This window comes from Pipistrellus hanaki, assembly GCF_964339955.1.
Source record: "Pipistrellus hanaki genome assembly, chromosome: 5".
NCBI lineage: Eukaryota > Metazoa > Chordata > Mammalia > Chiroptera > Vespertilionidae > Pipistrellus > Pipistrellus hanaki.
Genome location: NC_140507.1, coordinates 80,602,834 through 80,626,258, shown reverse-complemented (window position 1 = coordinate 80,626,258; position 23,425 = coordinate 80,602,834). Strand labels below are relative to the sequence as shown.

The following is a 23,425-nucleotide window of genomic DNA, read 5'->3' as shown; positions in this document are numbered from 1 at the left end:
CTGGGCACACTGGTGGCTTGTGAGGATGGTGGGCGGAGACACCTGCCTCCTTGGTTACTGCCGTTGGGAACTTCCCCCTCTGGTTTATGAGCCAGTTTAGCCCAGTGACTCTCACCGGGGGCCCGGCTGTCCCTCGGGAAATTCCGGAGTTTTACCACGTCTGGGAGGTGGAGGGCAGGGCGACAGTGACACCTCGTGGGTGGAGTCCAGGGATGCCTCCCGGGCCCCTGCAATGCACAGGACAGCCCCCGCCCCCAAAGGAACTGGGCTCTGAGAATTGGTGGAGCAGAGGTTGGGAGACTCTGTTAGAGAAATCCCATCTCTTTGGGGACTCTGGAGGTCTCCGGATTCTTTGCAAGCGACCTGTCTGTGAGTTCCTGGGTAGATGACATACTGTCTTAATTGCTGTCACTTTATCAGGAGACTTGGTGTCTGGGAAGCTGCTCAGCTCAGACAGAGGTTTCTTCAGTTCCATTACAATGAGAGTCCAGCTGAAGCTGGTTTGGCTCAGTGGATAGAGCGTGGGCCTGCTGACTGAAGGGTCCCGGGTTCGGTTCCGGTCAAGGGCGTGTACATTGGTTGCGGGCACATCGCCGGTGGGGGTTGTGTAGGAGGCAGCTAGTCGATGTTTCTAGCTCTCTATTCCTCTCCCTTCCTCTCTGTAAAAGAAAATAAATAAAAATGTATTTTAAAAAATAATAAAATAAAATGAGAGTCCAGGCCCCCTCTAGAGGCTGGGAGGGGAAGTTTGATTCGGGTGTCACCTCATGGGCTCCAAAGCGGAGGAACCTAAGTGGGCGAACCTCGGTCCAGGTGAGAGCCGGCCCTACAGAAGGTGGTGGCTGAGGCTGCAGTGAGGATGAGACAATGACACAAGGCGGCAGCAGATTTTCCCAAGTCCCTAGCTGCACTGGATGTTCTGGAGAAACAACTTCTGGAAAACGCAAATGATCCGCCAGCACCTCACCAGCGCCGCAGCCTGGCATGTTCCTGAAACTCTGCAAATGTGCCTCATCCGAAATCACAGCGCACCGCCAGCACTTGGGGCCGCTGACCCATTTCCTGGCGGAAGAAACAGGCTCCGGGAAGCAATGCCGGGAAGCGTGGGCTGCACGGTGACCCCAGGGCTCGAGTCTTATGCCCACAGCCCGCACGCTGCCCAGCCCTGGCCTATCCCCACTGCAGCTGGCACCTGGGGAACATCACCCGGAGACGCTCCACCTGCGTCACCCTGGCTCAGTGCGGGCCTGAGTCACCTCCAATCCCCACAGTCCCCCCACTGAGGACACAGGTTCAGACAGACCAGTGATTGGTCTGAGGTACCCAGCTGGCAGCGGCCGGGCCCAGCTCTTCACCGGGGTAGATGCCCTCCCTGCGGCTGAGGAAGCTCCCGGCCCACAGTGCGGTGCCCGGTGCCTGGAAGACGAACGCGGACTGTGTCCACACAGACAGGCCCAAACTTAAGGTGACCAGATTTTAACATTGGTAAAGCGGGAGGGACACCATTGACAGAGGTGGGGGGAGGGGGAGGGCGGGGTGTTCTTGATTAAAAATTTGGTCTATGAAGCTGAAACCGGTTTGGCTCAGTGGATAGAGCGTCGGCCTGCAGATTGAAAGGTCCCGGGTTCGATTCCGGTCAAGGGCATGTACCTTGGTTGCGGGCACATCCCCAGTGGGGGGTGTGCAAGAGGCAGCTGATCGATGATTCTCTCTCATTGATGTTTCTAGCTCTCTATCCCTCTCTCTTCCTCTCTGTAAAATATCAATTAAACATTTTTTAAAAATTGGTCTATATGGAGCAACAAAAATTTTCATAGAACGCAAAAATAGTATTGTAATATATTTTTAAAAATTTCAAACGTAAGTACAATTTACAAATATAATAAATTTTAAATTACGGTATGTATAGTATTATTTTATTCTTTGGCATATTTCTCATGAGTGAATTGTTTTTTTAGTAGATTGCTGTTGTTGTTCAAAAGGTCATGAAATTTTTCACAAGAATTTGTTAAATTATATTTCACACATAAAATGGCTTTCAAAGTCTCAACACCTAATTGTAACATAAGTCGTAAGTGTCATTTTCAAGGCCGGCGCTAGACTTTTTGCCGCCACTATAAAATATAAATAATACAAGTACTGTCTGCTAAATTCAAGAAAATTTATGTATTTATGAACTAAATAAATAAATTACTTACTTAAATTATCTGAATAGCTGACTTGTAATGACATCACTTGTTTAACTAGCTTACTAGCATGCAGTATGATGTGTATCGTCTGAGAGACAGTTACAAAATGTTTTCTTCGTTGCGAACTTTGATAAGCAGTTCTCGATAATCAGTTCTCAACAACTATTTGTTATCATTAAAATTTAACATTATAAAATTAACAAAAATAATATAAAACTCATATCCTGGCTAAATAGCCAGATGGCCGCCGAAAACCATATATTCCCTTCCTGTTCTCCCGCCGTTCCCTAGCTTGTTGTGCATTCTTTCCAAAAATTGGGACTTTTTAAAAACGCCACGGGATGTGGGACAAATTGTTAAAAATCGGGACTGTCCCACCAAAAGCGGGATGTCTGGTCACCTTATCCAAACTGCCAAAGCCCTGGCGAGTTCCAAAGTCCCAAATGTGTCCTAATTGGTTTGACTCAGTGGACAGAGCGTCAGCCTGCAGACTGAAGGGTCCCAGGTTCGATTCCGGTCAAGGGCAAGTACCTTGGTTGCAGGCACGTCCCCAGTGGCGGGTGTGCAGGAGGCAGCTGATAGATGTTTCTAGCTCTCTATCCCTCTCCCTTCCTTTCTGTAAAAAAAATTGATAAAATATATTTAAAAAACAAAACAAAGTATGAGATGTTTCTGCCAGCACCGGTTTGGCTCAGTGGTAGAGTGTCAGTCTGCGGACTGAAGGGTCCCGGGTTCGATTCCGGTCAAGGGCATGTACCTTGGTTGCGGGCGCGTCCCCGGTGGGGGGCGTGCAGGAGGCAGCTGATCGATGATTCTCTCTCATCGATGTTTCTGACTATCTCTCTCTCTTTCTCTCTGTATAAAATCAATAAAAATATGTTTTTAAAAAAATAAAAAAAACAAAGTGTGAGATGTTTTCAAAGAACCTTCTGGTCCACGTGTCCTCCTCCCACGATGGGGAGTTCACGACCTCTCCAGCAGGTCCGTCTGGGACAGCGTCCTCCCTGAGCTGGCCGGGGAGGTCCTCCCGGCTCCTCACCCCACCAGCCTCCTGGAACCGCAGCGGGAGGGCTGCCCTCGGCACAGGACAGCCGACCGTTCGGACGCCCTGACCGCCACCCAGCCCGGAGGACAGCCTCCCGGAGCTCAGCCGCAGGCCTGGATGTCTTGAGGTCGCAGCTCTCGCTCACCCTCAGCCAGGAAGACGAGGAGGGCGCGATGCAGCAGGTGCACGCCCAGGCGGCGGCGGCGGGCGGGCGGCCAGCTCGCCACCACTCCGTAGCAGTGTCCTTGTTTCTGGTTGGTCAGCGTCCGGATCCCTGGGGAGATTGGGAGGGAGGTCACGGGCGTAGCCCCTAGCCTCGGTGAATTCCAGGCAGAGAAATGTGACAGTGAACCCACTGTGCATTCCCCTTAAGCAGGGATAAACCCATGGAGCAAAATATGTGCATATGCAGGTACTTCGTTGGTGCTCAATAATTGCTCATTGGACAAATTAACAGCCCTGAGAGCGAAGGAGCGAAGAAATTGGTAGAGCAAGTGCCCTTCCTGTGACCCCCACCACCACCACCACCCCACAAGCCAGGCACCCACCTAGAGCATCCACAAGACAGGCCTCTCGGGTGTAAGCCTCCACGGCGACCACATGCTGGAAGCAATGCAGGGACACAACACCACGGCCACTGGCCCAGATGTCCAAGATCCGGCGCACTTTGGGACAGGCCTGGGGGGCCGGGACAACGTCAGGGGCCCACCTCCCAACCCCCTCCTTCCTCGGCCTGCCCACGGCCTGGCGGTCCCTGCCCTGACCCGGGTGCCTATCCTCAGACCTGTTTTCCCAGCCTCCCGCGGTGGCCCAGGGCCTCCCAGAGGTGCACATTGGGCCGGGCCCGGGTCCCCTTGCCCACATAGAAGACAGCGTGGACGAAAGTCCGAAGGCATTCGGCTGGAGTTAGCGAGGAAGCTCGTGCTGGCAGGTTCCGAGTCTCCCTGGGTGAGAAGGCTCGGCTCAGAGAGGGAAACGTGACAAGAGTAGCCCTGGAGAAAAACCTCTAAGTTCATAGAGTACATACAGCCCACGTCTAGAAACCCCCATTTTATTTATTTTTTTTATTTGTTTTAAATATATTTTATTGAGTTTTTACAGAGAGGAAAAGAGAGGGATAGAGAGCTAGAAACATCGATGAGAGAAAAACATCGACCAGCCGCCTCCTGCACACCCCCTACCGGGGACATGCCCACAACCAAGGCACATGCCCTTACCCGGAATCGAACCCAGGACCCCTCAGTCCGTAGGCCGACACACTATCCACTGAGCCAAACCGGTTTCGGCAGAGAGAGAGACCCCATTTTATAAGGCAGTGCCCAAAGACACTCGGCAGCTTGAATGAGTTCCACCTGCCTTTTCTGGACGAAGCTTAGGACCAGAGAGAGGGGCCAGTTCCCTCCGGAGGACACGCTGCATATAGGAACCAACCCGGAATTCCAGCTCCCGCTTCCGGTACCTGGGGTCCAGCAGCAGGTACGTGAAACTGGACTTCGCGACCCCCTCCCGCCACCTCCTGCTGGGGTCCGGCTGCTCGAATTGCCGGGCCAGAGCATCCTCATCCGCCTGGGCGTCTGGGATCCGGCCTGTCCTCAGGGCCTCGGTCAGCTCTGGGCTGTGCCCCGAAAAGCCTGGGCCTGGGAGGGACACTGGGTCAGGAGAGACAGAGGAAGGGGTGGTTCCCAGCGGGGAAGAGGGAAGTGGCGCCGGGAGCCGGGGCGAGTCTCCGGGGCCTCCGGGTGCCCAGAAGGGACTAACCCCGAGCGGCCTGGGCTTCTTGGAGTCGGCGGAGGTAACGCGGGCGGGTGAAGGGCGTGACGGGGCCCGGGCTCTTCCCCAGGGCCCGGAGCCTGTGCAGCAGCTCCAGGTCGGACATGCGGGGCGGACACCCGGGAGAGGGGGCTGGGTCCCCGCCACCTGCGGACTGCGCCTCGTCCTCTGTCAGCCAGGGGGCGCCCCGCTCGCCGTCAAGGGACGACTGGTCATCCGTTAGGAAGTGCAAGTCCAGGGGTCCAGGCAGTGGTTCCGGGTTCGGAGGGGGGCTGTGGGCCGGGCTCCTGTCTGGGAGGGACGAGGGGCAGGGGGAGGTCAGAGTCAGGGCCTGCAGAAGGGCCTTTAGTTCGGCCTCCTCGCCCGTCACGATGGCTCCACGTTCTGGCTGTGGGGTGTCCAGAGACTCGAGCACCCTCTGGGACGGTCGGACCTGAGGCAGGAGTTGCTGCCTGGGCGATGGCCCAGCCCAGGGGTACGTCCCGGGGGCTGGGTCCTGGGCTCCAGAAGCCTCGACAGCCGTGACAAAGGAGGCGTCTGAGCTGGAGTCCCAGCACCCCGGGGAGGACTCCAAGCTGCCATCCCCGTCAGCAGCTTCAGGGCAGGCAAGGGGGCGGGAGGGTCCAGGGCTAGCCTTCGGGTCCGTGTGGCTGCTGTCGCTTCGGCCCAGTCCTGTGCAGTCCAGCGTCTCACCGGGAGGTCCAGAGGCGCTGGCATCCAGGCCCTCTCCCTGGAGGGCTGAGCCTGGAGCAGAGGGTGAGAGCTGGGGTCAGAGAGCAGGGTGGGGGAAGCCGGCGATGGGAATTGGATCAGCAACAGGTGGCCGGAGTCAGAGGGAAAAGGGAAAATGAGGGGAGGCAGGGAGCACTGACCAGACACTGGACGTGAGACAGTCAGAACCAGCGGGAGACCGTGCACTTCGGTGGTGTCTCCGCACGGGCCTCACTCACCGCTGGGCCTAGGCTCCGGCTCCTGGGTCTCTGACAGGGTCCGGGGTGGGGTCCTCGCCAGCTTTGGGAGCTCCCGCAGGAGGCGCACACAGTCCCGGTGCCCCTGTTGTTCTGCCAGGTCCAGTGGCCGGAGTCCATCCTGCAGCGGTGCCATCAACAGGGGGCGCCCATGCCCTCTTGCCCCCCTTCCTCCCGCTCTGCAGGTCTGCCCTTCGCTCCTCCAGGGCCGCTCACCTGGTCCAGCAGCCGGGGGTCGGCTCCCTGGCTCAGCAGCAGCTCCAGGCTGCGGCTGCAGCCCCAGGCGGCGGCCACGTGCAGCGGTGTCAGCGCCTCGGCCGACCTGGGGCAGGAGGGGAGGCTTGCCTGTCCCCCATCTGTCCCCCATCTCCACCCTCAGCCTGTGGCATACTCAGAATCTAGATCTTAATGCCCTCAGCCTGGACCCAAATCTCTGTCCTCTGACCCTAGAGATTCTACCTCTGGACCCGAAACGTTGATCACTGTCCTGGCCCCAGGGCCACCCCACCCTCCACCCTCATTCTGGGACCCTAGCCCTTGCCCTTGGGCTCTCAGGACCCGCCCCCCCCCACCCCCAAGTTTCACTAGCTCCTCCCTGGGGAACCGAGTCCCCACCCTTGGAAGGTGGGGTGCACTCTCCGGGACTCCGAGGCCACGCCTTCCACCGGGAAACCCCCCTTCCCCACGCGGAAGGCCCCGCTCAGGAACCAGGGACCGGACCCGACCCGCCTCACCGAGCGTTGGGGTCCCCGCCTGCCCGCAGCAGAGCCTGGAGGCAGCGCAGAGCGCGGGGCTGCCGGGCGCCCGCCGCCAGGTGCACCGCCGCCGCGCCGTCCGCCAGCACCAGGTTGGGGTCCGCGCCGCGGCCCAGCAGCTCCTCCACGGCCCTGCGATCAGGGATCAGGGGGTCAGAGCGGACCCCACCCTCGCCCCCGCCCTGTCCGCCCGCCCCGCCCCGCCCGTCCTCACCGCAGCTCCTCCTCCCGCAGCGCCGCCCGCAGCCGCCAGGCCAGCTCCGCGGCGCCCATGCCGCCTGTCACCGCCTGTCAGTTCAAACTTCCCGCGGCGGCCTGTGCGCACGCGCCGCCCCGCCCCGGGCTCCGGGCTCCGCACCCGCTGCCCCGCGGGGTGGTGCCCGCCAGGCTGCCCCGGCCGCACCTGCATGGCACACATGGGGATTCGAGCTTCAGTGCCCACCCAGGTCCGCCACCTGGAGTGGTGCTCAGGCGGAGCCTGGAGGGTGGGCCATTTTCTGGCTCAAAACGGGGAAGCGCGGACACAGCCTGCAGACGGGGGCGGAGCTACGACCCGGTGACCTGGAGGTGTCCACGACTGCACAGGCCTCCATGAGCCGCAAATTTAATGATCAGCTCCCGCCTCTGGCTCTGTGTCGCCTGTTTGCAGTCTCGCGGAGCCAGGAGGTCGTGCCTTTGGGGCTCTGGGCCTTGGTTTTCCCATCTGCAAAGTGGGAGAGTCGCTTCCAGGCTGGTGTGAGGTTGAGTCAGCGTGTTTCATCACAGGGTCCTGGCACGCAGGTGCCCCAGTAAATGCTACGGGAAGGAAAGCTGTTGCTCAGTCAGGCCATTTTAATTTCCTATGGAACTGAGAATCTCTATCTGGTCAATCTTTTTCACTGTTGTTCATCATCCAGATAATTGATTAGTGGACCTGTTGTGCTGGTCTTGTCTCCCTTCCGGGGAGCACCCACACTATTTCCTGGGACCTGTAGTCCTCCCCTTCTCAGGAGGCTTGATCCAGGCCTGAACAATCTGAACATCCCAGAGCTCTGGCCCATGACCCAGGCAAGGCCAACAATAGGGGGTCTGGGCAGTGGTCACAACTGTCAGCCAATCGTCATGGTGCCAATTCAATGCAACAGAAACCCCCAATTCAGGGTGCAGTGAAAGAAGATACTTTATTCAGAGCAAACACCTCAGTATAGAACAGCACAGCCCTTTCTGGCAAATTATTTCAGCTCCAGTTGGAACCTTGCCCGCCATAACGGAAGTTACCAGTATATAGGGAAGCCTCAGCCCCTGACCCTTAATTGGGCTGTTCTCATGCAAATGAGTGCCCCAAATCATCAGTTTGATTGGCCCGAAAAGCACTATGGAGTGGAGCCATTCTGATTCATCAAAGATGCTAACAGAGCTACAAACTAGGTCACAGCTCAATCCCCCATCAGAGCATATGCCCGGGTTCTGAGCTCGGTCCCCAGTGAGGGGCATGCAGGCGGCAGCCAATTAATGATTCTCATCATTGCCGTTTCTATTTCTCCCTCTCGGAAATCAATAAAAATAACGTATTTTTTAAAGATGCTGACAGAAATGGTAGTTCCTCAGCTCCGATTGGACCGAGGGGTTACCGCCGTCCTAGTGGTTGAAACAGGATTCCAGGAATTCCGTTATCGTTGGCTGCCCCAGCAGGAGCACAGGGCTGGCGGGAAGGCATTTCAGGGCAGAAGGCAGTTTTTCTCCCTGAAGCTGAGCTTGTGTGAGAGGCAAAGGTTCCTTGGCTTTTTTTTTTTTTTTTTTTTTTTTTTTAACATGAGACCAATTAGCCACCAGGAGCCCCTTGGGGTAGTATTTTCATTTTAGGGGTTGACACACCATCGCACCCCTTCCCACAGGCTGGGAGAAAAGCAGGAGGCACCCAACACCACACGGAGTAGTTCAGCCCACCCCCGGGCGAGGTCTGAACGGCAGGATGGAGTCAGCCTGAGGCGGCGCCTTGGCTTGCCCACCAGAACCAAGCCATCCATTCCCCTTTCTGTTCACCGGGTCCGTTCCTGTCACCTTCACCCAAGAAGATCCTTATCAACACAAGGCGGCTGGTGTGGACCTTGGCTAGAAACTTCTCAGGTTTTATTCTGATGACAAAAATCACACAGGGGAGAACAAATTACAATTGGCAAACTGGGGGCTGAAACATGGGCGGGGAGTCATGGGTGCCCACAGTCCTGGGATGCCTCCTGGAACAATGGGCTTCCGTCCCGGGCTCCGAAGTGGCAAAGTGCTTCCTTGAAGTCCCCCAGGGGTCCCACCGAGTGGAGTTTGAGAACCAGCACTCTAGGCCAGGGGCTTCACTGTACCAGGCTGGGCTGATCGCACAGGGAAGGCTCAGACGGTGGCCTCGACCTCAGTGGCCTCCTCCTCCTCCTCCAGCAGGCTGTAGGAGGCGTGGCTCTGGCAGGGCCGTTGCAATGGGTGAGCCAGCAGCTTGGCCATACAGTTGTGCAGCTCCAGGGCTGGCCCGGCCAGCGCCACCTCATACTTGTAGCTGGTGCCCTTGGTATCCAGGCTGCCCATGAAGGCGAACATGTCCTGGGGGGCCAGGGAGGGGCTCTTCAAGCCAGGGTTCCCTGACAGGCCTTCCCCGCCCCTGGAGGGCTTCCCAGAGGAGGAGGCACCAGGGGGAGGTTCTGGAGGGTGAAGAGTTTTCCAGGCAGAAAACACCCCTGCATTTAGCAGACACTGCCTGCTGCCCACCCCGTGTCAGGGACACTGACAGGTCTCAGCCTTGGGGCCTCGGAACTGGAGTCAGTTGGATCTAAACTACCCCCTGGACCCCATACTGATCTTCCTCGAGGGGCAGGGAAGGCTTCCCTCAATAGACACTTTGGGTTTAAATATTGAGGTACGAGTAGGAGCTGGTCTCACCCCCCCTCCCCCCGTTCAGTTGGGTAAACTGAGGCTCGGAGAGGTAAGGGCCCACTTGAAGTCCCACAGCTAGTTCAGGGCTGGGACGGGAATGTCCAGCGGAGTCTGGGTAGGCAGGGAGGGAAGGGTGCCCCCAAAAGAGGGCCCAGCCAAGGTAGAAGCAGGGAGAGAGAGAAGCAGGCCCCCATCCCAGCAGCCGCCCTTAAGCTCCCAGCAGACCACGTGGAAATGGTTGTCAAATGACCGAATGACCAGGAGCCAGAAGCTGGGATCCCAAGGCCCGGGGTGGATGAGTTCTGAGACACCCCAGCCACCCCCACCTGCCACCACACCTGCCAGGGCCTCACCTTCCAGCTCATCTCCTCCTCCTTCTCGTCGGCGCCATTGTGGATGTAAACAACGTCGAAGAAGAAATACGGACACTGGAACATTTTCTGCGGGTGAAGAACACCAGCCTCGGAGGCTCAGTCACCCTGTGCCCCGTGACCACAATCCCCCGCTGCCGCCGGAGACTCCGGGAGCCCGCCAGGCGGTGCCCAGCCCCGCGCTCAGGAAACCCCTCCCGGCGTCTCACCACCCTCTCCCGGCCCCCGTCACCTTCATGGGCTCCGTCAGGGAGAACTGGGGCTGGCAAGGCGGGCGGCTGTAGACAAGGATGGTGCGGACCACGTACGGGGGCGGGATCGTCTGCACATTCTCCGTGACTGGCAGCTCGGTCTTCTGTTGACTGCACAGCCAGGGGGCAGATGAGAACAGGCTTTGGGGTCCCTCCCATCACCACCTCGGAGAGCTCAGCTCCTTGCTGGGCGTGCAGAGCCCACCCGTGCCCTCCCCACGTGCTGTTCTCTGCCCAGAGCACCCCCAGCCTGACCCTCTGCCTGACCCACCCTGAGTGTCCCCCACCACCTGGAGCTGGCCCTGCCCTCCCAGGCCAGGAGACGCTTAGGAAGGGACCTCATCGTTCATCTAAGTCAGGGGTCTTCAAACTTTTTAAAGTGGGGGCCAGATCACGGTCCCTCAGAGAGCTGGAGGGCCGGACTATATGAACTACTAATCCCTACTGTAACACCTTGGCTGCGCTCACTGCCCAAAAAACCTGGCGGGCAGGATCAGACTCCCCTGGGGGCTGCATGTGGCCCGCGGGCCGTAGTTTAAAGACCCCTGATCTAAGTCAAGAGACATTTCCCTACGTGGCCACAGCTGGATCTCACAGGCAGAGGGCACTAGGCAGAGGGCCAGGTCCTTCCTATGTGAAAAGCAAATCTGGTCCTCCACAAGAACCAGACAGACAGACAGACAAATCACTAAAGGAATACCAAGTGGCTTTAAAATGAATGAAAAAAGGCTCCAAGAAAAGCAATCACACAGGCAGAGCGCTCAGCAGGATGCTCAATCCCGGGGAAATGAGCGGTTCATTTCGGAGGCAGCACTTGGCAACGTCTAGCAAAACAGCCCCCTCCGCTCCCCAACCAAGTATGCCCTCTATCGTGAAGGTGCCTCATGGGTTCACTGGCTGAGATGTTTGTACCAAGTTAACTAAAGGCGACACAGGCTTTGTGCACAGCGTCGGGGGCTGGTGAAAATGCAGACCAACTAAGAATGGGTTCTATGTTTTTAAATACCCAGAGGGAGGAAAATCAAATGAATATTTCATGGCATGTGGAAATGACATGAAATTCAGTGCTTATCAATAAAATCACTGACACCCTAGAGGCCAGGCACTGGTGGGGTCCCTCGGCCTGGCCTGCGGGGATCGGGCTGAAACCAGCTCTCTGACATCCCCAAAGGGGTCCTGGATTGTGAGAGGGCGGTTCTCTCCGCCCAGACCACCTCCCAGCCTTCCCCAGAACTGGGCTCCCTCCTCTCTGGTTCAGGGTGCATCACCCAGAAACCACAGCTGCCAAGTCACGCAGCTTAGCAGCTCCTGCAGCAAGCATCTGCCCCCTGGTGGTCAGTGCGCGTCATAGCTACCAGCCAGCCCCCTAGTTGCTTAGGCTTTTAGATGGGATGGATGGATGGATGGATGGATGGCCACGCCCACTGTGTCCACAGAGTTTGTGGTTGCCTTTGGATTCCTAAGGCAGAGTCAGTTGTTACGATAGAGACCATATGGTCTGCGAAGCCAGACACCTTTGGCTTTTATAGACACAGTACGCAGCCTCCTGGGCTAGAACAGGGTGTGGAGGGCGGGGGGCCACCACAGACTCATACAGAGGGTGAGCTCCGGGAAGGAAGGACTTACATGAGGCTGAAGAGGCCTTCCATATCTGGCGGGGACGCTAAGGACACAGGCGGCAGAGCACGGGTGGGAAGGGGACAGGACTTCCCTCATCCTGATCCTCAGAACCTGGCGCCAGGCGCACATGCAGGAAGCCTGTGTGTGATCCCGCCGTGTGGCCGGAGCCTGGTTTCCTCAGCGGAGATCACAAACGAGGGGGACAGACGCCCTGAAGACCACTGATTCAAAACTCGCCCTTCTCTCAGGCCAGGCCACGCTCCCTACAGAGAGCCACAGGTGTCTCTGTTCCCTCTCTCAGCTCTCCCAGTCTTCTCACTCCCAGCGATGATAATTTAAGTTTGAGCTGCATGGAGCCTTTCATGTTCAAATGAGCATAAATGTGATGTAGTGCCCTGGCTGGTCTGGCTCAGTGGATAGAGTGTCGCTTACAGACTAAGCCAGGTTGCAGGTTCGATCCCCAGTAGGAGGTGTGCAGGAGGCAGCCGCTCAATGATTCTCTCTCATCTTGATGTTTCTCTCCCCCCACCCCCCTTTACCTTCCTCTCTGAAATCAGTAATATACTGTATATATTTTTAAAATGTGATGTAGTGGTGACTGTGATTTTTCAGTCACATATTGCCATTTTTTGAACAAATGGCACCAGAAGTATAATTGCCCCTACATGGAGTGCTCCCCCTGTGGGTACAGTTTTGACATCCAGAGTCCAAATCAGCTGGTTTTGCTTCTGTGTATGACCCCTGGGCTAAGAGGTTTCCTGCCTCCCATTTTAAAGATGAAGAACTGAGAGTCTGGGGAGCATTTAAGATTTTGATTCCTGGCAATGTCATCAGTTTGACTCAAACTATTTTTTTGTTTTGTTACTCCTCACTGAGGTTATTTTTCCATTGATTTTAGAGAGAGTGGAAGAGAGAGGGAAAGACAGAAACATCAATGTAAGAGAAACACATTGATTGGTTGCCTCCTGCATGTGCCCCGACCAGGGCCCGGGCCAGGGAAGAGCCTGCAACCAAGGATACTTGCCCTTGACTGGAATCGAACCCAGGGCTCTTTGGTCTGCAGGCTGATGTTCTATCCACTGAGCCAAACTGGCTAGGGCTCTTTTTCTTTTTTAAATCCTCACCCAAGAAGAGAGGATATTTTTTATTTTAGAGAGTAGGAGAGAGGGGGAAAGAGAGAGAGAGAGAGAGAAACATTGATGTGCCACAGACACATCGATTGATTGCTTCCCATGTGCCCTGACCAGGGGTGGGGATCAGAACTGCAACCCAGGTCCATGCCCTTGACTGTAATCTAACCCACAACCCTCCAATGCACAGGCCAATGCTCTAACCATTGAGCATACTGGCCAGGGCTCAAAGGAAACTGAAAGCCAGAGGGGTGACTGGCCCGAGCCTGCTGCGGCAGAGCTGAGATCTGGACCTGAGCCAATGTGAGCTGGCTCCCTCCAAGTTCAGGCTTCCTGGGTTCTGGGTACAAGACAGGCCAGACCCCACCCCACCCCCTGCCCCGGAGGTGCCTCTGCCGGGAAGGATACTGAAGTTGGAGCAGGAGGCCGTCTCGAGGTCATAGAGGCAGCTGCAGAGCTCACGGGGGTCAGAGGTCAGTCCAGACAGCTGTGGGGAAACACAGGTCTCAGGAAAGTGGTCTCTGCCCCCAGGGGATCCCAGGGCACCCAGCCTTGTCCCTATCCCCAGGGGACCCCAGGTTGCCCCAGCCTCACCCAGGCGGTGTCATCGTTTACCACCACCAGTGCAAACTCGTGGCTTTTGTCAATCTTGTGTTTTGTCCGCACAAACATCTCAATCATCTTCTGGGAGACATTGAGAGCGTTGGTTTTGGAGCTGGAGAGGGATGGAGAACGAGGGGGTGGTTAAGGAGGCCTCCGGGCCTGGGGGCGAGGCCTGTCCCCTCACCTGTCCGTCCCGGGGAACCTCCCACCAGCCTTACGAGGCCCTGGCCCACGTCACACAGCAGGGGGGTGGCAGGATCCAGTTGTAAACCTAACCCAGCTGGCCTGCCCTCTCCAAATGGGTCCCTCTGACCAGCCTGGGGTCTCACATCCCATCCTTGTGAGGCGGCCCCAGCCCACTGCTCAGCCACAAGTGGTCAGGGAGAGGCGGGGAGACATGCTTGTCCTCAGTTTCCCCCAGAGCTCCTCAGACCCTCTCTAGGTTCTGCTGCTCAACCCCAGAGCCCCGGCCGCTCAGGGCAGGGCTTTGGGGTTGGCTAAGCATGAGTCTGTATTCTTGCTCTGCCCTTTTGCTATGAGGTCTTAGGCAAGTTACTTTATTTCTCTGAGTTTCCAAGTCATTGCTATGATGTTGATTTTAAAGAGTGGAAGGGGCCGAAACCGGTTTGGCTCAGTGGTAGAGCGTTGGTCTGCAGACTGAAAGGTCCCAGGTTCGATTCCAATCAAGGGCATGGACATTGGTTGCAGGCACATCCCTGGTGTGGGGTGTGCAGGAGGCAGCTGGTCGATGTTTCTCTCTCATCGACGTTTCTAGCTCTCTATCCCTCTCTCCTCCTTTCTGTAAAAAATCAATAAAATATATTTTAAAAAAATAAAAATAAAAAATAAAGAGTGGAAGGGGACAGGGAGGAGAGAGAGAAAAACATGGATGTGCCACAGACACATCGATTCGTTGTTTGGTACCTCTCGCCTGCTTGGAACAGAGCCTGAGGGGCCACTGCGCTATCATTACCAGTTCCTGTCGCTATGTTCTGAGACCGCCAGGCCCCGAGCCAGGCCACAATGGTGTGAGCCTGAGAGAGAGAGCCCTGTGCTTTTCAGGCTGGGCCCCTCCAAGTTGTAGCTATACATTCACGCCCTAAAATGTCCCTCTCACCCGTTGAACGACTCCAGTTTTGGCAGTGACATCTCCTCCGACAGGTCCAGGCAGATGATCTGCAATGAAGACGGAAGGTGGTGAAGGCACTGTGACTGGCAGCGGCCGGTGCCTGGGTGTTAGCACCGGCCCCCACGTGCGTGGCCCTCTTTAAGCAGACCGGTCTGAAAAGGCGGTAAGGTGACCCCCAGCTCCCAGTCACGCTTTGGAAGTTGGTGGTTCAGGGAAAAGAGCACTGGACCAGAAGTCCAGATTAATAAATGAGAATATGTGATACAGAAACAAGGACAGAAGGGGAGAGTGGGTTGAACTGTGGCCCCCAGAAGATACGTTTGCCTAGAACCTCAGATGTGACTTTGCTTAGAATGAGAGTCCTTAATGACGTGATTAAAATAAAGAAATCGAGCTGAAACCGGTTTGGCTCAGTGGATAGAGCATCGGTCTGCGGACTAAAAGGTCCCAGGTTCGATTCCGGTCAAGGACATGTACCTTGGTTGTGGGCACATCTCCAGTGCGGGGTGTACAGGAGGCAGCTGATCGATGTTTCTCTCTCATCGATGTTTCTAACTCTCTATCCCTCTTCCTTCCTCTCTGTAAAAAATCAATAAAATATATTTTTTTAAAAATAAAGAAATTGAGATAAGATCATCTGTCCCGATGACAAGTATCCTCATGATAGCCAGAGGAGACACAAAGACAGAGAGGGGAGGGTCATGTGAACACAGACGGAGGTTGAGGTGATCAGCTGCAGCCAAGGATGCCTGGAGCCACCCAAAGCTGAAAGGGTAAGGAGAGATCCTCCCCTAGAGCCTCCGGAGAAAATGGGGCCCTGCCAACATCTGGATTTCAGACTTCTGGTTTCTAGGACTGTCAGAGAACAAACGTGTTCTCAGCCACCCAGCGTACTGTAATTTGTCGTGGCAGCCCCAGGAAACTAATACAAAAGGGCTGTTTGCAGAGTGAACCCCAAAAGGCAAGTATGTCAGCCCAAGGTTCCCCAAAGCCTCAGAGCTTACGGCCAAACTCCCACTTACCACCTTCTCTGGACAGTTGACCCTTGGTGTCCGCACCTGGACCTCAGGGGCTGGTGGGGGCACCTGCCAGGGCTTGGGGCCAGCTCCCAGAGCATTCGTGGTCCCATCATCAGCACTGGCCGCCTCACCCTCACCCTCACTTCGGCTTCCCACACTGGTCTGGGCCCCCAGTGCCCGGTCCTCAGCCCCCTCAGGGTTGGAGCGTGTCCGGGGCCTTGGCTCCACTGACTGCTCTTCCTCCTCCTCCTCCTCTTCTTCCTCGGTGGGGCTGCTGGGCTCTGCCACCTCCATGGCTCCTGAGTGGCTGGATGAAGCAGGGATGGGGGAAGCCAGAATTCTGCCCTTAGGAGTTTCAGAAACATTTGGTTACCCAGGAGAACAAGGCACTTGCTGCTTACCAACTATGAGTCACTTCTCTCAGGGCCTCAGCTTCCTCATCTGTAGAATGGGTGCCTTTACACTTATCAGCCAAGCATCCACTCTGACTTAAGGTGATAGCCTCTATTGTTTTCTGTAGTGAAAACAACTACAAAGCCAGTGAACACAACTGGCTACTGTGAATGGCTCAGAAATGGGGACATGACCCAATACAGGCCGGTGAGGGGCAGCTCTGAGACTTACAACACTGCCAATAGGGGAGTGGGGCTCCTTAGAGTTGCAGAGCTTGGGAGACACAAGTCAAGAGTTGCTAGGAGCCTCTTTACCCTCCAAGAGAGGAAAGAGCCTACCTGAGTGATGCTCACCCGGAGAACAGCGGACAAGATTCTGATAACCTGGAACCAGTCTATAAGCCACTAATTCTCCTTTCTCGCTTCAGATAGATTGATTTGGGTTTTCAGTAACCTGAAACTGAAAACGTCTTGGTAAATAAAGGAAAAATAACCTCTAGGATCCTCCCCAGTGGACGCCGGGCTGCCTAGGGGGTGTCTGTACGTGGGGTGTCTGCACAAGGGAGGGGCGGGGATCTGGGTGCTACAGATCCCTCTGAGGAAAGACAGGTCGCCGATGGGACAGGATGGTCTCTGGGCGCCCTGCAGCCCCCACAACCTCAAAGGAACTGGCTGTAGCTAGAGGGATGGAGGCTAGGCTGCAGGAGGAACCAGAGCCGAAACGGAAGCTTCAGAGGAGGCAGGGGGCTAGATCTCGAGGGCTACGGGAGCTGGGCCTCGAGGAACGAGCCCCACACGCTTTCAGCACCCACTTCTGCTCACCGTAGCCTAAGCCTCCCTCCGACAGGGCTGCCGACTCGCTAGAAAGCCGCCATCTTCGCAGCCGGACGTGGTGCGGCGCGGCCGCGACGCCTCCTGGGAAATGTAGTTCGGCGGCTGCGGGGCGCGAGGAACGGTGCACTGGACCTGGCTGAAGGGTCTTGGAAGCTGATAGGCTGGATTGGGAGGTGACGAAGGGACGAAGTAGGCGGGACCTTGAATACGATTGGCTAAAAGCAAAAACGAGGCAGAGCTTTTATTTATGCGGAATCAGACTACACCGGTCAGCGGTTCTAGGCGATAGGCCGGGATGAGCCGGAGGACAGTGGGCTTTCATGGCCCAGGCACAGAGGGATGCAGAAGGCCTAGTCTGCAGTGTAAAAGGCGGAGCGGGACAGGATTGGGCGGAGTTTATTTATTTATTTTGAGGAGGCCGGATTTAGAAGAGGCGCTGCTGATTTGTGGGTGAGGGGCGGGGTTTTGCGGACTGATGTGGGCGTGGCGCAGGCCCAAGGCTCCTCCCAATTACTTAATTCTTCTTATTTTATATATATTTGCAAAAATAAAAAATACTAAGCCAGAAGACTGACTTGGAGTGAACACACAATACAATATACAGATGATGTATTGTAGAATTGTACACCTGAAACCTATATAATTTTATTAACCAATGTCACCCCCATAAATTCAATTCAAAAAATTAAAAAATAATCCGGAACTGTTTCAAACCACCCTTCCTTTTTCATGCACACTTCTTCCCTTAGTCCCAAAACTATTTAAAATCTACTCTGAGCCCTAGCCGGTTTGGCTCAGTGACTGGAGCGTCGGCCTGCGGACTGAAGGGTCCCAGGTTTGATTCCGGTCAGGGGCACGTACCCTGGTTGCGGGCACATCCCTAGTAGGGGGTGTGCGGGAGGCAGCTGATTGATGTTTCTCTCTCATCAATGTTTCTAACTCTCTATCTCCCTTCCTCTCTGTAAAAATAAAATATATTAAAATTTAATTAATTAATTAATTAATTAATTAAAATCTACTCTGACTTTTTGGCAAAGGGTTTACCATCAGAACACAAGTTTCACGAAAACCACTGCTAAATCTAAGCCAAATGAGAAAGGAAAAGACTCATATCAACATCATATCGTTGGACATATAGATTTTGGCAAGTCTACCACTACTGGTCATCTGATCTACAAATATGGAGGGATGGGCAAAAGAAATATCAAAAATTTGAGGAAGCTACTGAGGTGGGAAAGGGCTCCTTCAAGTATGCCTGGGTCTTGGATAAACAAACTAAAAGCTGAACCTGCCTGTGGTATCACCATTGATACCTCCCTGTGAAACTGAGACCAGTAAGTATTATGTGACCATCATCGATGTCCCAGGACACAGAGACTTTATAAAAAACATGATTACAGGCGAAACCGGTTTGGCTCAGTGGTAGAGCGTCAGTCTGCGCACTGAAGGGTCCCAGGTTCGATTCCGGTCAAGGGCATGTACATTGGCTGCGGGCACATCCTCAGTGGGGGGCATGCAAGAGGCAGCTGGTTGATGTTTCTCTCTCATGACGTTTCTAGCTCTCTATCCCCCTCCCTTCCTCTCTGTGAAAAATCAATAAAATATATTTAAAACCTGGAAAACAAAAAAAACCCAAAAACATGATTACATGCCCTAGCCGGTTTGGCTAAGTGGATAGAGTCTCTGCCTATGGACTGAAAGGTCCCTGGTTTAATTCTGGTCAAGGTTTCACATGGCTAGGTTTCAGGCTCGATCCCCAGTAGGGGGCGTGCAGGAGGCATCATTGATATTTCTATCTTTCTCTCCCTTCCTCTGAAATCAATAAAACAATATTAAAAAAAAAAAAAAAAACACCATGATTACAGACACATCTCAGGCTGACTCTACTGTTCTGATTATTTCTGCTGGTGTTAGTGAATTTCACACCGATATCTCCACGAATGGGCAAGCCTGTGAGCATGCCCTTCTGGCTTACACATTGGGTGTGAAACAAGTAATTGTTGGTGTTAACAAAATGATTCCACTGAGCCATCCTTCAGCCAGAAGAGATTCAAGGAAATAGTAAATGAAGTGAGCACCTACATTAAGAATATTAGCTACAACCTTGATGCGGTAGCCTTTGTGCCAATTTCTGGTTGGAATGGTGGCAACATGCTGGAGCCACGTGCTAACATGCCTTGGTTCAAGGGATGGAAAGTCACCGAAAAGATGGCAACACCAGCGGAATCATGCTTGAAGCTGCATTGCTTCCTGCCACCAACTCATCCAACTGACAAGCCCTTGTGTCTGCCCCCCCAGGAAGTCTACAAATTGGTAATAACGGTATTGTCCCTGTGGGTTGGGTAGAGACTGGCATTTTCAAACTGGCCTGGTGGTCATCTTTGCTCCAGTCAGTGCTACAACTGAAATAAATTAAAGTGTTGAAATGCAGCATGAAGTATTGAGTGAAACTCTTCCTGAGGACAACGTGGACTTCATTGTTAAGAACGTATCTGTGGCCGAAAACCTGTTTGGTTGGGTGGATAGAGCGTCGGTCTGCAGACTGAAGGGTCCCAGGTTCGATTCGGGTCAAGGGCATGTACCTTGGTTGTGGGAGCATCCCGGGTGGGGAGTGTGCAGGAGGTGGCTGGTCGATGTATCTCTCTCATTGATGTTTCTAGCTCTCTGTCCCTCTCCCTTCCTCTCTGTGAAAAAACAATAAAATATATATTATTTATTTATTTTTATTAAATTATTATCTGTGTACATATCTTACCATTGCCCTCCCTCCCCATAGTTTTGTGTCCATTGGTTGTACTTATATGCATGTATACAAGTCCTTCGGCTGATCTCTTATCTACCCCAGATCTCCCTACCCTCCCCCTGTAATTTGACAGTCTGCTTGTTGCTTTACTGTCTTTATATCTATCTTTTGGTTCATCAGTTTATAATGTTCTTTATTATCCATAAATGAGTGAGGTCATGTGGTATTTCTCTTTCATTGCCTGGATTATTTCACTCAGCATGATGTTCTCCAATTCTATCCAGGTTGCTGCAAATGATGAGAATTCCTTCTTTTTTTTTTAATATATATTTTATTGATTTTTTACAGAGAGGAAGAGAGAGAGATACAGAACTAGAAACATCGATGAGAGAAAGACATCGATCAGCTGCCTCTTGCACACCCCTTACTGGGGATGTGCCCGCAAGCAAGGTACATGCCCTTGACCGGAATTGAACCTGGGACCTTTCAGTCTGCAGACCGATGCTCTATTCACTGAGCCAAACCGGCCTCGGCAATTCCTTCTTTTTATGGCAGCATAGTATTCCATTGTGTAGATGTACCAAAGTTTTTTGATCCAATCATCTGCTGACGGGCACCTAGGCTGTTTCCAAATTCTGGCTATTGTAGATTGTGCTGCTATGAACATAGGGGTGCATATACCCTTTCTGATTGGTGTTTCTAGTTTCTTGGGATATATTCCTAGGAGTGGGATTACTGGGTCAAATGGGAGTTCCATTTTCAGCTTTTTGAGGAAACTCCACACTGTTCTCCATAGTGGTTGCACCAGTCTGCATTCCCACCAGCAGTGCACGAGGGTTCCTTTTTCTCCGCAACCTCGCCAACACTTGTCGTTTGTTGATTTGTTGATGTTGGCTGTCTGACAGGTGTGAGATGGTACCGCATTGTTGTTTTGATTTGCATCTCTCGGATAATTAGTGACTTTGAGCATGTTTTCACGTGCCTTTTGACCTTCCTTCTGTCTTCTTTTGAAAATGTTCTATTTAGGTCCATTGCCCATCTTTTAATTGGATCGTTCATTTTCCTTTTATTTAGTTGTAAAATATATATTTTTAAAAATGTATCTATGCCCTAGCCGGCTTGGCTTAGTGGATAGAGCATCAGCTTGCCAACTGAAGGGTCCCAGGTTCAATTCTGGCCACGGGCACATGCCTGGGTTGCAGCTCAATCCCCAGTGGGGGGTGTGCAGGAGGCAGCCGATCAATGATTCTCTCTCATCATTGATGTTTTTATTTCTCTCTCCTTCCCTCTTCCTCTCTGAAATCAATTTTAAAAAATACTTTAAAAAATGTATCTGTCCAAGGGAAAATGGGGTACATCTGTAATATGGTCAACACTAAATATATACATTTTTCATGATTAATGTTCTTTATTTTTTTTTGTAAAAAAGTATTTATTGTTGAAAGTATTACACATATCCTTTTTTCTCCCACTGACCCCTTGTAGCTCATCCCCGCTTCCCACCCCAGACCTTCACCATCCCATTGTCTATGTCCATGGGTTATGCATATATGCATACAAGTTCTTTGGTTGATCTCTAAAAACAACATTTTTTCCCCAAAAGAATGTGTCTGCTCAACTGGTGTGGCTCAGTGGTTGAGCTTTAACCTATGAACCAGGAAGTCACGGTTTGATTTCAGGTCAGAGCACATGCCAGGGTTCTCGTCTCAATCCCCATCAATGATTCTCTCTCATTATTGATGTTTCTATCTCTCTCCCTCTCCCTTCCTCTCTGAAATAAATAAATATGTATATTAGAGGCCCAGTGCACAAAATTCAGGGTGGGGTGTCCCTCAGCCCAGCCTGCACCCTCTCCAATCTGGACTCCCTTGAGGGATGTGTGACCTGCCGCTCACAATCCAGGACTGCTGGCTCCCAACTGCTCACCTGCCTGCCTTCCTGATTGCCCCTAACCGCTTCTGCCTGCCAGTCTGATCACCCCCTAACCACTCCCATGCCAACCTGATTTATGCCTAACTGCTCCCCTGCCAGCCTGTTTGTCCCCAACTTCCCTCCTCTGCCGACCTGGTCACCCCCAACTGCCCTCCTCTGCAGAGTTGATCTTCTCCAACTGCCCTCCCCTGCTGGCCATCTTGTGGTGGCCATCTTGTGTCCACATAGAGGCAGGATCTTTGTCCACATGGGGGCAGCCATCTTGTGTGTTGGAGTGATGGTCAGTCTGCATATTACTCTTTTATTAGATAGGAGATATATATATATATATTGTGTCTGTCAAAGGTGTTCATCATGGCGTAATAGCTGGTGACAGTAAAAATGAACCACCAGTAGAAGCAGCTGGCCTCACCACTCAGATGATTATCTTGAACCATCCAGGCCAAATCAGTGCCAGGTTGTTACACAGCTCACATCGCTTGCAAATTTGCTGAGAAGGAAAAGATTGATCATCATCCTGGGAGAAAGCTGAAAGATGACCCAAAGTTTTGAAATCTGATGATACTGTCATTGTTGATGTGGTTCCTGACAAGCCCATACACTATATGTTAGGAGCTTCTGTAACTGTCCTCCTCTGGGTCATCTTGCTGTTTGTGACATGAGCTGATCAGTTCTTGGGTGTCATCACAGCCATGGGCAAAAGCCTTGACCCAACAGCTCGGCTGTTAGAGTGTCGTCCCGATATGCCAAGGTCGCAGGTTCGTTCCGTGGTCAGAGGACGCACAAAGATCAAGCAATGAATGTATCAATAAATGGAACAACAAATAGATGTTTCTCTCTCTCTCTCTCAAATCAGTAAATAAAATCTTTTTTTAAAGTAGACGACAAAGAGGCAGCTGGAGCTGGTAAAGTCACCAAGTCTAACCCAGGAAGCTCAGAAGGCTGAATGAATATTATCCCTAATAACTGCCACCCCAGTGGTGGAAAAACGGTCTCAGAACTGTCTGTTTTAATTGCCCATTTAATTGCCCATTTAAGTTTTTTTAAAAGTCCTCACCCAGCCCTAACCGGTTTGGCTCAGTGGACAGAGCGTAGGCCTGCGGACTGAAAGGTCCCAGGTTTGATTCGGTCAAGGGCATGTACCTTGGTTGCGGGCACATCTCCAGTAGGGGGTGTGCAAGAGGCAGCTGACCGATGATTCTCTCTCATCGATGTTTCTAACTCTCTATCCCCTTCTCTTCCTCTTATATAAATCAATAAGATATATATTTTTTAAAAGTAGAGTGCTTTAAAAAAAATCCTCAGCCAAGTATATATATTTTTCATTAATTTTTAGAGAGCGTGGAAAGGAGGGAGGGAAAAAGGGAAAGCGAGAGAGAGAGAAACATCAATGTGAGAGAGATTCATTAAGTGATTGCCTTCTTTATGGGGCTGAGGGTCAAACTTGCAACCCAGGTATATGCCTTCACCAGGAATCGAACCTGAGACACTTTGATCCTCAGGTCAGTGCTCTAACCACTGAGCGCACCAGCCAGGGCTACATTATTAGTTTTTAAAACCAGATTATGAGGAGGATCCAAGATGGCTGCTCAGGTATACACCTAGCCGCAGCAGCTCACAACAATTTCAAGGGAATACAACTAAAATGTAGAGTGGACATTGCCCAGAGCTACAGGTAGTCGACTGACTGAAAACTCTACAATAGGAAGGAGGGAGAAAACCAGAAGGAAAATCAGAGGAGCTGAAAAAAAGCCTAAGGTACGGAGACATGCGGCG

The 23,425-nt window shown here is 53.1% G+C and overlaps 2 protein-coding genes and 1 pseudogene across 11 annotated transcripts; 1 reads left to right on the top strand and 2 right to left on the bottom strand.

Moving 5' to 3' along the window:
• Positions 1-853: 853 nt before the first annotated feature.
• ANKLE1 (ankyrin repeat and LEM domain containing 1) lies at positions 854-8,671 on the bottom strand. Of its 2 annotated transcripts, XM_084885925.1 has the most exons (11): positions 6,942-8,671; positions 6,707-6,859; positions 6,189-6,294; positions 5,955-6,093; positions 4,993-5,748; positions 4,694-4,871; positions 4,019-4,178; positions 3,783-3,912; positions 3,380-3,508; positions 986-1,062; positions 854-946 (listed from the first exon to the last, which is right to left on the bottom strand). In XM_084885925.1, exons 1-10 carry the CDS (start codon positions 6,998-7,000, stop codon positions 1,022-1,024), a joined length of 1,851 nt encoding a protein of 616 aa, XP_084742051.1. In that variant the 5' UTR covers positions 7,001-8,671; the 3' UTR covers positions 854-946; positions 986-1,021. The 2 variants fall into 2 exon arrangements, with proteins under 2 accessions (XP_084742051.1, XP_084742050.1); XM_084885924.1 differs by lacking the exons at positions 854-946; positions 986-1,062 and having other exon boundaries at positions 3,195-3,508.
• A 139-nt stretch (positions 8,672-8,810) lies between these two features.
• Positions 8,811-17,107, bottom strand: BABAM1 (BRISC and BRCA1 A complex member 1). 8 transcript variants are annotated; one of them, XM_084886004.1, is made up of 11 exons: positions 16,963-17,107; positions 16,480-16,600; positions 15,752-16,093; positions 14,718-14,776; positions 13,592-13,712; positions 13,406-13,484; positions 11,874-11,898; positions 10,229-10,358; positions 9,979-10,065; positions 9,064-9,295; positions 8,811-8,841 (listed from the first exon to the last, which is right to left on the bottom strand). In XM_084886004.1, the coding sequence occupies exons 3-10, from the start codon at positions 16,040-16,042 to the stop codon at positions 9,092-9,094; spliced, it is 996 nt and encodes a 331-aa protein (XP_084742130.1). In that variant the 5' UTR covers positions 16,043-16,093; positions 16,480-16,600; positions 16,963-17,107; the 3' UTR covers positions 8,811-8,841; positions 9,064-9,091. The 8 variants fall into 8 exon arrangements, with proteins under 8 accessions (XP_084742130.1, XP_084742134.1, XP_084742136.1 ...); XM_084886008.1 differs by having other exon boundaries at positions 16,495-16,600; XM_084886010.1 differs by lacking the exon at positions 16,480-16,600 and having other exon boundaries at positions 16,963-17,082.
• A 957-nt stretch (positions 17,108-18,064) lies between these two features.
• LOC311623386 (elongation factor 1-alpha 1-like) lies at positions 18,065-22,599 on the top strand (annotated as a pseudogene). Its single transcript has 5 exons — positions 18,065-18,374; positions 18,840-19,462; positions 21,982-22,256; positions 22,367-22,407; positions 22,531-22,599. The product of its transcript is annotated as an elongation factor 1-alpha 1-like (transcript).
• Positions 22,600-23,425: the final 826 nt, after the last annotated feature.